The following is a 13,224-nucleotide window of genomic DNA, read 5'->3' on the forward strand; positions in this document are numbered from 1 at the left end:
CCCTCCTCACAGCCCCGCCCCACAAAGACGGCACAGCCGCCCAGAGACAACACAGCCCCGTAGAGACAGGACAGCCCCACAGAGAGCCCCGCACCATAGAGAAAACACAGGCCGGTTCGCAGCGATACACACTTAATTAGAGAAGAAGCAAACGGGGAAAGCAGTGGGGCTGTGCCCCTGTGTGCGTCTCTGTGGTAAGAAGCGATGCTCACACTCCTCTACACCAGCCGGCGGAGGTCCTCGAAGTTGAGCATGTTGTTGGCTATATCGGACCAGGCCGCATAGGTTGCCCCATCCATCTCCGAGGCCAGGCTGTTGCTGCTCTCCAGAGTGTGGTTCGTGCCGCCGATGACTTCATGGCATTCAGGGCAGGTACTCCTCTCCATTGCCCCCCCACATTCCCCAATTACATAGATATGTCCATTTTTGCACTTGAACCAGTGGCCACGAGGACAGCCAATAGCACTGACAATCTGCACCCGCTCAGCTTCAGAAATCCCCAGTCCTGACACGGGCAAGCCAGCTTCAATCTTCTTCAGGTGAGCCTTCACTGCAGCCTCATCCTTCTCTGTGAATTTCTTTGTCCCTTCCAGGATCTCACGTGCACGGTAAATCTCTACTGCAATGCCTGCGGGTATTGTCCTACTTGCTTTGCATCTTGCCAAGAGGCTCAGCAAATAAGTCAGTCTCTGGATCTCAGACTGCAGGTCAGCAAGCTCCTGTTCTGTAAAACCGATGCGTTGCTTATCCAGCCATTCTTGGACTTCATCCAGCCTCTTTTTCAGCCCCTTCCTTTCAGTCTCATCAATTTTGTTCATAGAATGAGTTAGGTCTGCTACACGTTTGTAGAAATTAAGCAGGTTCTCAATTAGTCCGATACTCTTTGTGGAGAGAACAGAAGCTTTTAGTTTATCTTCCAACATGGTGTACTTAGAGTATAGATTACTCCTCAGAACACCATTCTGCATCAGCGCAGCCCGCAGTCTCTGTCTGTTAGACTCAATTTCCTGTGCTGGGCCTTGGATTTTCTGTTTCACCCGTTCTATCTCCTCCACCTGCCTTTTCACACTGGTGCCATATCTCAAATTTTTTCTGATGGGTGTCTGACACATAGGGCATACCTTCAGCTTGACGACATCATCATCTTCATCCATATAATGGTCAAGGCCTTGTGACTCAAAGACATGGCCACAGTCTTCAAGCTGTACAAATCGAGCATCTGGGTCATCCTCAAAGCCAAAAAATACCTGAGTGAGTTCCTCGTGGTCGCAAACAAGGCACTTTTTTGGGCAGGGCTCTCCACACAGTCCAACACAGGGATGACCACAAGGCAGTATCTTAGCACAGGGAATGTTGCAGCGAGGCCTGTTGCATGGCTCAGAGCAAAGGTTGGTACACTGGTAGTGCTGGCACTGCCACTCACATGGCTCAGCACAAGGAACACAGCTTTCCCAACATTTCTTTTTGCACTTACTGTGAATACAATAGTTCTGACATGCCTTCTGACAAGGAGGACATTCTGTAGTACAAGGCTCTTGACACTTGTGGGAGCAGATCAAGACACGCGTGCATGGGCTGTTACATGCCTTATGAAATCTTCCTTCAAAGCAAGTATGACAGGAACCTGAACATACATGACCACATGCCAGTGTGACAGAACACTTACTCTCACATTTCACAGCCTCTTCCTGTCCCATCGTAGTGATCCAGCATGCAACTTTCTGCTTGTGGCCACATTTCAGTCTGGCTGTAACCTGTTCAGTACATGACACTGTGCATTTCTGCCCGCAGGAATTCCTGCATGTGTGTCCACAGTTTAATTTCTTCTGGCAAGGTTCTAGGCACTTAAATTCCCTCTCTGGCATATGGCATGGCACCATCTGCGTGTGGCCACACTTAGAAATAGTTTTCTTTACCTTCACCATACATTTGTCACAAGGCTCATAACATGACTTTGGGCAGCGGTGCCCATCTGCACAAAGCACCTTTTGACAAGGCTTCAGGCACTGGTACTCTTTGTGCTCCGGGTCATAGGGGTGACATGCCCTTGTGCAAACATGTCCACAACTCAACCTAAACTCACAGGGACGGCTACAGCCTCCCTCCGGGACTCTGTTGAAGTCTTCACCTGTAGATACCTGTGTCTTGGTTTCAGGGTGGTTTTGACAGCAAAGCTCCAATGACTGGCCAATGTGACCATTCTCCCCAAGGGTTTGAATGATCTTGTTCCAGAGAGGAACCTTGCCAAGCATTCTCATGTTTCCAATACAATAGAGCCCTTTCCTAGCTCTGGATAGTGCCACACATATCCGATTAGGGATCTGCAAGAAGCCAGGTCTCTCCTCTTTGTTGCTCCGCACCAGTGACAGCAGAATAATATCATTCTCCTCTCCCTGGTACTTATCTACTACATGAACCTTCACACCTTCAAAGATCTTCACTGGCATGAGCTTACGCAGACAGAAGAGCTGGCCAGTGTAAGTAGTGAGAATGGTGATCTGAGAAGGTTCATAGCCCTGACACAAGAAGTATTTGCACAGTTCCACTACAAAGTGGGCCTCATGTGGGTTCTGGTGGCTTTTCCCTTCCTGGATCTCTTGCTCAGGAACCTTATGTTCCACAAAGAAGATGTTGGTTGAGACGCCCTGAAACAAGAGGAAGGATGTCAGAAAGAGAATTCTAGTTTCTGTTGCCCAGCCTGTTTCTATGCCTCTGATTATCCATTCACAGGAAGACTTTTAAACAGATGACTACAGTATGCAGTTACTGTGTACTTAGGTGACTTCCTCTTAAATTTCCATAGGTTATTAATCAAATTCCCATTTCAGATTATTGGTAACATTTCAGTATCCTAATATGAAATCAGTTCCTGTGGGTGATTTTATTCCCTATCTTTCCAGAGATGTTTCTATTGTACCTTTCCAGGTTATACAAAAGAGAACATGAAGTGTTAGTAACATTTCTCGAAGCATATTCATAGTGTGAACAATTTCTTGTTTTGGCCTTGTGGGAAAAAGATATTAAGTTACCAGTGCACAGGGCTTAGCACTTGCCTAAGACATGCCTCCTCTGTTGCTGCAATTAAAAACAAAGCAGCGAGGAAGATTTCTTTTTCACCAGAAAAAAATAGGAATGCTATGACTCCAGTAGTCACTTACCAGCTCATGGTGACTGCTCACCTGTTCAAAATTCTATTTGTCTTGACGTAGCAGGGACTCTTTTTTTTTTTTGCCTATTAACTGGAATTTTTCTACCCATAAGAAATTATTGTTCTGCCTGCCAAAACCCAGAGACTGATGTTAACAGGAAAGAACAAGTTTTGTAGATCAAAAACAGATCTCTGGTTTTCCAAGGTGTCCATGGTGGCATAGGGTCCAGTGGAGTAGAACCTACGTTGGTTATTACACTAGCTGGGAAGATTAAATTTTGATGCCTTTTAGTATCTCAAGTTTGTTTTAAGGCCAGATGGAACCACAAGGTTCTCTAGAATAGATTCTTGTAGGAGAAATGGGGTAAAATTTGGTGGTCTCCCAAGTCGTTGTGTGTTTTGGGTGGTATTTTTCGTGTTTGTTGGGGTTTTGGTTGGTTGGAATTTGGAGGGGGTTTATTTGGGTTTCTAATTTATTTAACTAAATGATCTTCTACAAAGACTTGATCTGGATTTCAAGATACCAAAAAGGACCTGCCACTTTTTCAGATAGCTTATTCTAATAATTAAATCTTCACTATTAATTTTCTCTTGTCTAACTGCAGCATTCTGCTATGGTTTTCAGTATGCTTACCTCATCCAGTTAAAGAACTTTTAACTAATTAGTACTGTTTTTTTATGAAGACAGATTTACATAGGCTAGGCTACTGTAATCCTATTTCTGTAACTGCCTTCAGTCTTTCTCCCAGGTATTCAGTGGCTTGTGTTTCAGAGATCCAAGGCCATCACTGTAAAAGTGTAACCTTGGCTCAGACTTCTGGGAAAACAGTTCAGTTGTGACAGAGAGCTGTGAGCGAGTCTGCAGAAAAGGACTATGCAAGATATGCAAGGGAAAATGACAGACAGAGAGATGATTGTTAATAGTTCAAAGGTGCAAGAAAAGCACCAACAGAGCGATACATGAAGTCCTGATTAGGATGAGGAAATACAAATCAGAAAAGAGGGAGTGAGTGTTAAGATGGAAACTCAGTACCATTAAGGAAGAAGCAAAGACTGATGCTTCTGACTGATACCCAAGGCAAGCATTCTACTAACTTACTAAATTCTGGCAGTTTATTGTGCATGTTAGATAATAAGTGATTACTTTATACTTGTAAGCTGCATAGATTTTCTTTGCATATGTTGTTTATTGGCAAAATGCCCAAACAGAGAACCCAAGGAAAAATGGTTCCAGTAATTCAGTCACATATCTTATGTTGGAGTTTCACATATTATGCTTTAAGTCTTTCATTTAAGATTTCTTCCTAGCTTTCAAACTCCTACAATTCGTTTGTTCCTCCTTCCATTTCTTACCGTTCTTTTAAAGTCATTGGTATTGGATCCATTTCCAGTGTCCACCATCACCAATGCCAGAAGAACTACAGATTGCTTGCCTAATTCTATATCACATAATTCCTTGATTCAGGTATAAATTTCAATAACTGAATTTGACCTAAGAGTTTGAAATCCTTGAACACTGTATTTTACAGAAACTCATTTAGCCAGTAACAGGGGACAAAAGCAGAACTTACTTTTATATTCTCATATTCCAAGACAGAAGGATGGTTCTCCAGTTTTTGGTATATATGAGGACTGATAAGCTGGGCAATTTCAGGGCGCATGCGGTGCTGAAACACAAAATAGTTTTATCAGTCTTGAGGAAGGAGCACCATATTTCCCTGTCAATATTCTGTTGCTCCACTGTACAGACTGTGGCTGAATACAAGACAAGGATGACTTTTCAGTAAGAGATAAGAAGGGAGTACTTCCCAATCCCTGCTCTCCCCAACCCCATTGCTGACACCACCACCAACTACAGGAGTGGTAGTAGCAGAGTATCTTCGAGAAAATCACTTGGTAAGGTCGTTGTACAAGAATGCTGGTTTCGGTGCAAATCTAAGCACACTTATAGATAACAAAAGCCAGCACTTCACCCTAACTACTAAATGAGCTCTTCCAGGTGCCTTTAATACAGGACTGCTGGTGGTAGAATTAACTTCACCGGGCACCAAGATAGAGGATTATAGCAATTTAGCAGGAAGCAGCCTGAGAAGAATTGTGCTGTCTCACTCTGCAAAGTTCTGGAAGCTTCAGTTGCCACAATAAACCATGTTCCTCACACGAAAACATGAGAACCACAGTGCTGTGGACAATATCACTAAATAACTGAAAATACACTGGAAGTCTGTCTGTGTCAGTTTGACAGCTCCTACCACTCTTCTCAGAAGTTAGATAGTATATTCTTTTCTTTTAGGCTGCTCTTACAGTAGAAATATAAACTTAAGTGTATTGCAAGCTTAAAACAACCTAAATACAAATGCCATGGAGTTTTTTATAGCTCTTCCTTACTTGGTACTTCAGACAGACAAAGGGGAAATCCACTTTGATCAGACGTTCAAAGAGAGAGACTTCAAGGTTGAAGTTCTTGGCCAGGTCATATACATTTGCACTAGGCTGCAACTGAAAGACAAGGGATAGGAGGTCCATGTTTTAGCATTTTTCCTATGTGTTAGTAGGATTTTTCACTCCCATCTTCTGTGACTGGTCCCCCACTGAAAGACCAGAGACTGGATTCTTGCAAAAGTGCTAAATATCAAAGCTAGATACAGTCACAATCAAAGCACATGTAAAATTGTATCAGTTAAACTAGAACACCAGTCCTACAGGAGCTGTACTCTAAAACTACAGGAGATAGGACCTGTGGTATCTGTGGAAGCTGGGGAGAAAAAAGCCTTGGCAATTTTCCCACATGGTGTTTGGTTATACGGTTCTTGTTCATTAGCACAGCAGATAGAGACGTTAGTAATGAAAGTTACCTGCTGGTGATCTCCAATGAGGATGAGGTGCTGGCAATCTTTACTCAGAGTAGTAATGGTGTGAGCCTCAAGCACCTCTGCTGCCTCTTCTACAATGACAATTTGTGGCCTTACGTACTGCAAGATCCGTCGGTACTTGGCAGCACCTGAGCAAGGACAGAAGATAAGCCTTAGGATATAACTACATTCAAGCAATAAGACAAGAGTTTTCACAGAGAGGAGTAGGCTCTGTCTCAGAAGAGACTGGAATTCTTCCCAAGATTCCCCATTTCAACATTCAGCTTTTTGAATTTTAAAACAGCACTATACCAGGGGTGGCTTCTATATGAAGAGTTGTTAAGAAAGGCAGGTAGGGATTAGTCCTATGCCTGCCTTGGTCCTTTGTCAATGCTCTCTTCAGACAAAATATACACTCAATACATTGTTCTACACACATAAATAAGCCTAAATTTTCTCTCCAAAGGGAAATGACACAATGACCTTGACACTACCATCTCCAGAAGGTGCTGTAGGAATAGCAATAGATATTAGCTGTGCCTTACTAAGGCACAAGTGGTGCAGGTCTGTTAGAAGAATGCTGCTTGGGACGGGGGAAGTGCAAAAGGGCACAGAAGCTGCTCACGCCACTAATTAACAATTCTCACAACAGCCCTGTTTGCAAAGGGAGTCAGAGATTAAAAAGCCTCCAGACTAATGCAGAGCCTGGCCCAGGCTGTGAAGCAGCACGTGATAGTAATCTTTCAGCAAAAACATTCTTTAAAGCAATACAATACTGGTTTGCTTCCCAACTCCTCCGCACCTGTAGTTGTCATCCCCACAATTCTGGCCTCATTAAGAATGCAGAGATCTTGCTCCAGCTTCAGTTCTTTCAGTCTTTCTGCTGCTGCCTGATACTGCTGTTCATGCTCCAGAATGTCCTCTCGAATAAAACCGTGGTAAGTCTTCAGCCAAAGCCTGGGAAGAAAGTGCCATTATCACACACTGCAAGGAAAACAGGATGGTGATCCACAAGTTCTGACTGGATTCAGTTCAAAACTTCCCCCGTGTCTTTTGATTATTATACAGATTATTACCATCTGTACTTACATGTACAATGTACATGTACAAATGCAGGGGATGACATTGCTTCCCATGCAGTACAAGGAAGGTAAGAACAAGCATGTTCAAACAAGGAGCTGAACAGATACAGGCAGAAACATGATGGCTTGACACAGTTTGCAAACTGGAACAATCCTAGGAAACACTTGCCTGACAGGCCCTGCAAAATAGCTTTGTCACCTGTAAAGCCTCCAGCGGGAGCTCAGGTCAAGTTGCCACACATCCTGAATAGCATTGGCCTCTAACTCTGTCATTGTGTTTGTTTTACGGAGCTCAACCTTTATCTTCTGCTTAATTTTCCTCCTCTGACCAGGAGTTACCTGCATAAAAAAAAAAAAAGCTCCCCAATAAGCAGTTACAGCACAAAGATTCTTTTGTATTAGCATCCCCATGTTATTCTTTACATAGTCACGCTAATGCATGCAGTTACCTCCCACTGCATGGTCTCATGCAGTGTTCCTTCTTCCTGGTCCAGGTTCATAGCCAACATGGCACTGGCTAGTCCATGAACAGCTCTGTCATCTTCCTCCTTCCTTCTCCAAGGGTTTGCTGTCTTTTCATCCTCAATCACTCTCTCAGCTTCAATCAGGTCAGCCATCTCTGGGATCTCCAAAAGCTCCTCTTCTGCTTCATCTTCCCCCTCTCCGCAGTAAGCCACAGCCACTCCATCAGTGCAGCAGTCAGATCACTATGTGGACATTAGGGTTAATCTTCTTTCCACTCCCTCACAGTATCACACATCATTCTGTGCTTGTTAAGTAGCAGTGTCTCTTTTCTGGCACACATACACTGCCTAGGTAAACACACTCAGAGTATGCATGTGGGGTGGGTGTCTTTTCAGTGTTTGGTTTTTTTGTTTTACCTGGATTTTCATCCCATATATCCTCTTCAGCATTCTGGATGACAGCAGATACACCAAGTCCCAGCCACTCCAGAATCAATGAGTGTCGTGAACCAATGTGGTATAACTCAGTGTCCTCCTAATACAGGGAAAGTCAAATCAGCCAGGCCTATTGCACTTCAGAGTCTTAGGATGATGCCAAAGCAGCACCTTACAGTAGCGGCAACAAGGACAAGTTTACCCAAGAGACCCTCCAGAGCTAGAAAGTCGAAACAGCCCTGATCTTTAGAAAGGGCACCCTTCCTCCCCTTCCATTTAAGAAGCTTTCATTTGGGTACTTGCATTTTTATGCTGCTAAAGATCACTTAGAATCTCTGCAGTTTAAAGGAGCAACATTCAAAGCCCCTGCTTGCCCCGCCTGTCTAGACTACTGTCATTTGGCACAGCTTCCTGTTCACTCCCTTACTTGCCCAGTAACCAAATGATGCTATTGATGCTAAAAAGATGTGTGCTGGGGGAACCTCAGACCCATTAGCAGAAAGGATAGTAAGCATGCATCGGGACTGCTTGACTTAGAAGAAAGAGACCTCTCTTACCAGAGCCGTTACCAGGCTGGCCCAGTGCTGGGGCGCCATGTGCGGTTTCAAGTAGTCCTCAGGCAGAACTGCGTAGGTCGTGTACTCCAACCGCTTCGCTCCTTCAAGCAGCTTCTGCTCAATCTCTTTCATCTCACTCATTATCTACTCGTAACAAAGAGAAGGGAGGCAGTGTCACAGAGAAACAAAGTTCACTAACAGCAGAACAAAAAACGGACACAAGAATTAAGAGGCCAAATTCAGCATAAAACAAGGTGGAAGGCCAGGTGTGTGGGAGGTTTATTATGTCCTCCAACGCACAGGCAACCCAGTCCCAGCATCTCCAGGGAGATCTGCACATACATTTTCATAGTCTCTGGGGAGGTAATCTGGGAAGTCGAATCTGTAGATAAGCTTCCTCAGCTCCTTCAAGGTGAATTTGTGCAGGACTGTACTGCTACTCCTGCCCCCAATACGCACTATCCCATCTTTTTGAAATGAGAGTATTCCTGTGAATGAAAGAGAAATATTAGAAATAAAAGGCCAAGCTCAGTTTTCAGCAGTATAACAAGAGGTAGGAGAAACACCCTTTGACTGCATATCCTACAATGGTTTGCTCTGAGTGAAGTTTTTTAAATCTATATCAATGGGGCTAGAGTCACTAGAAATATTCAAACCAAAATGCAGGTTATCATGCCATACGATGAGCAGACTAAGAGTTATAGTATAGTTTTTAATTACAGGTCCTAATAACAGGTTGCCCAGAGAATTTGTGGATGCATTATCCCTTGAAGTGTTCAAGGCCAGGCAAGACAAAGCTTGGAGCAACCTGGTCGAGTGGAAGGTGCCCCTGTCTATGGCAGGTAAGTTGGAACTAGATGATCTTTAAGGTCCTTCCAACCCAAACCATCCAGCTCGCAGGTACTCTTACCTTCCAAGAACTGATCCAGTGCATGGTTAGTGTAGCAGACTATAAGGATGGGACGCTTCTGGTAAGTGCTTTGCCACACGTGCTCATTAGTTAAGAGAGCCTGAACAATCTTCAAACCCACGTAAGTCTTCCCTGCAAAACAAGCTCAAAATCAGAAAAGGGTAATCCACCCTCTATGAGTGCCTTGAAACATAGAATTCATCAAAAACAAGATACAAGACTTCTTTCCAGGCTGCCAATCTGGTCTGTACCAAGAGAACTGACCCCAGGGGTAACTAGCTTACAAAATGTAGACAAAGTAGCGTGACACTGACTTTCTGGCCTGTAGTTGAGCAAGGCCACGGTCTGCAAGAATGTTAGTTTTTGGATAATACAACAGACCTGGACACAGGGTTTTCTCTCCCACTGAATCCCCCAGCCCACTCTGATACTGGCATCATACATGATGCATTTGGCTGCACATGAAACATCCACATACTAGTGGAATGCAAGCAGTGGTGCTTGTTGAGTTCAGGTACCATTTCAAACAATTACAGTTCATCTTGTAATACTTTATTCACACAATGGTTCATGGCTGAATGCTCCCAATGCTCTAACATGCCATGAAGCCAAGTAGGAGAGCACTGCACAGCAAGAGGAACCATGTTCTCAAAGATGATTGAAAACTTCTTCACCCCAATATACAAGCACTGCCAACAGTGCAGCTGGTGTCTACTTGGATCTAGGTGGGCAAAGATCAGATGTGGGTATTTGAGAATATTAACTGACTCCACAGCTCACACTAACTGGGCCACTCAAACATCAATTAGCCACAGGACTAAAGCTTTGGAGACAGTACAGCTGGTTTTCTCTGAACTTAATCTCCCTAGCTGGGGGAATCAATGAGAACTTCTTAAGTTACAAAGTCTTTAAGCAAATATTTCTCACCAGTGCCAGGAGGTCCTTGGATAATAGCCAGCTCCTTGGTGAGTGCAAGATTCAATGCCTGCATCTGAGACTCATCTAATCTCAAGGCTTCCATTGAAAGCCATTGATTGGGATCTAGAATGTAGACACTTTTCAAGCTATCAGGGCACTTCTCTTTACATGAAGTCTTCATCAAGGGTGCAAGGTTGTAGGCAGTATCCTCTGTCAGGTATGCCGGCTCCTTCACCTGTGCATCACATTCCACAATGTACTTCTGGAAAGGGATATCTTTTTCCTGCATTTTCTGCAACCCTTCTAACACATGCCGATAGGCCTCAAAGTAGGCAGTTGTCTCTACCATGAGGAAAGAGTCTGAGGGTTGAACCTCTGCCAGCAGCACCTGGCTCTCTGCATCAAAACACAGCTCCACAATTCCATTGACAAGTTCTTCAGCATTACGATTAGAAACAGTGGCAAAAAGGAATGTTTCAAAGTGATCTTGGGACATGCAGACTAGGGATCCATATAGCAATCGTTTAGAATTCTGCCATTTTACAGACCTCAATGGTTTTGTGTCAAACTGGACCTTGTAAACAATACCAGTTGAGGCACAACGTGGAGCAATAATCCGTGCATCAAAATAGATCCTGATATCATCAAATTTTTTCTTTCTCAAATTTCTGTCCTGGAGGCTGTGCAAAACCTCCATGATACCTTCCCTTAAAGGCCTTACAAAGTCTTCTCTCAAAAGTCGGAAGTGGGTGTCAAGATAAACGCTGGTGCTTTCATATCTTCCAGAAACAAAATTGGGACGTAGAACAGGTTTCTCATTACCGTGTATCTCATCATATGTTGGATAAATGCTCATGATACGATAGCTTTCTTCTTGCCCATCTTGAGGCTGCATAAATGTACAGTTATCAGCCCTCAGTGTGCCTTCACGTCTCTTCTCCTGCAGATGCTGCACGAGCATCTGGACTTTATTGAGATTCTTCTCTGTCTCTTCTGTGATGTCCACACCAGAAATTCTCAGGGCATTTATGGATGCTGGCAAGAGTGTCAAGAGAATGGAAACTTTCTGCACAGAGCTGGCTGGGAAAGTACTTATCAGGTGCTGAAGAAGTAAAATTATGTTGCTGATATGCTCGGGGTACTTATGACGTACAGCAGGAACTACTTCTATCACCATGTCAGACACATACTGTGGCAGACAGATCTTGAGAAAGTTGGACTCCTTCACAACTCCAAGAATGTGTTGGACACTCTGTCTATCCATTTGGGAACTGCATGCTTTTCGAAGCACCTGGCAAATGAGCTGAACGAAATTGTGGTTCATAGTTGTTTGGGAAAGAAGTTCCTTCAACCCAGAACTGGAAGCAAGTGTGGCGACAACGTTTGAGGGGTCTTTCTCAAGTAGACTTTCAAGGAATTTATAGCCAATCCTTCTGGCTTGCCGAGGCTGCTCAGCATGGTGTGCACCACCTGGGGTAGCATTCTGGTAGAAATGAGGATTCTCCTGAGGTTGCATCCTCCTTCTACTACCTTCACTTTCCCACAAACTCCTCAGCCTTCCCCCTCTAGCTCCTCCCTGAGCTTGTCCACCTTGATACCTCCTTCCCCTGCCTCCATTTTCTTGCTCATTCCAGGGTCCTCTGGTCTTCTCACGGGCTTGTCCAAGCTGACACCTCCTTCCCCTAAATGCATTTTCTTGCTCATTCCAGGGTCCTCTGCCCCTCTTATGTGTTTGTCCACCTTGATACCTCATTGTCCTTCCCTCGTTCTCCTGTTCAGTAGCTGTGGCTCCACTGTTGGCCTGTTTACCTTGGGTTCTTGGTTCATTCTTACTTGACTGAGGAGCCTTCAAAACCCAACGGCCAAATCTCTCTTCTCTTTGCCCAAGTAGAAGAGTATCATTACTGTCTTGGAGGTTTTCCCCTAACTGAGGTGCCTGGCCTGGTACTTTATTTGTTCTTTTTCTGCCTCCAGTGTCCAAATGAAGTGCATGCCCTTAAAAAAAGAGAAGAAAATGGTTAATTATAAATCAACCACATCAACATGCCTCTCAACAAAGATGAACAAGCATATTGACCTGATAGTCAGCATAATTTGATAATTTGACATCAAATTTTAAAAAATGTTATATTTCCACACAGATTTTCCAATTGTACTCCTTTTTCTAACTGCTAAAAGAGAGTGCCATGCTTAGAGTTCCCTTGAGCTACAAAGACACCAAAAAACAAAACCTTTCTCCACAGAACCGAAAGCAGAAGTAAGAAGGTGAAAGATAGTTTTCTGCACAGGACAGCATTTCCTCGAGAGTGAGTCATTAGTGAAATGGTGACAGAGAACGCCACAGCTGACTTGAACTGGCAGTATAGAGCACACTGAAAACACGGAGCTTCTGGGCAAAGTCCCGCCTCTCGGAGCAGCCGAAAGCACAGCCCGCAGTCTTTATCAGCCTCCCTACAGGACGCTCGGGGAAGCATTTTCTGCTAGCAGGAACAAATAGCAAAAGGCTGCTGCAACACATCACCGCATCAGGGCCCCAAATAGACTCCAAGGGCAAATAAAGAAGTGTTGAAACTCAGCCTTGAGAGAAAATTTCGCTGTACACAGGCAGGGGAGTAACGGATCCCTCTGTACCAGCACCACCCCCAGCGCTCCTGCCCTGCATTCCCCGGGGGACCCTCACCTCTCGCTCCACCTCGGGGGTGCCGGGTGTGAGGCTCCTGCCCAGGACCTTCCATCGCCCAGCCGGGGATTGCTCCGGGTCTGTTCCAGCTCTCCGGGGCGAGGGCAGCTCTGGGTGCTGGGGGCCGTGGCGCTCCTGCCGCCGAACACGGGCGATGCTGCGCTGCGCTCCCCGCACA

The 13,224-nt window shown here is 44.6% G+C and overlaps 1 protein-coding gene across 1 annotated transcript; it reads right to left on the reverse strand.

Annotated features, from left to right (window-relative positions):
* Positions 1-115: 115 nt before the first annotated feature.
* On the reverse strand, positions 116-13,218 carry ZNFX1 (zinc finger NFX1-type containing 1). Its single transcript, XM_017733173.1, is given in 13 exon segments — positions 116-2,645; positions 4,720-4,815; positions 5,537-5,647; positions 6,004-6,149; positions 6,803-6,957; positions 7,282-7,421; positions 7,532-7,789; positions 7,995-8,081; positions 8,539-8,682; positions 8,881-9,026; positions 9,449-9,580; positions 10,376-12,361; positions 13,047-13,218. Coding segments are annotated over 13 exon segments (5,883 nt in total). The 5' UTR covers positions 13,102-13,218; the 3' UTR covers positions 116-218.
* Positions 13,219-13,224: the final 6 nt, after the last annotated feature.

This window comes from Corvus brachyrhynchos, unplaced genomic scaffold (assembly GCF_000691975.1).
Source record: "Corvus brachyrhynchos isolate BGI_N302 unplaced genomic scaffold, ASM69197v1 scaffold10, whole genome shotgun sequence".
Lineage (NCBI taxonomy): Eukaryota > Metazoa > Chordata > Aves > Passeriformes > Corvidae > Corvus > Corvus brachyrhynchos.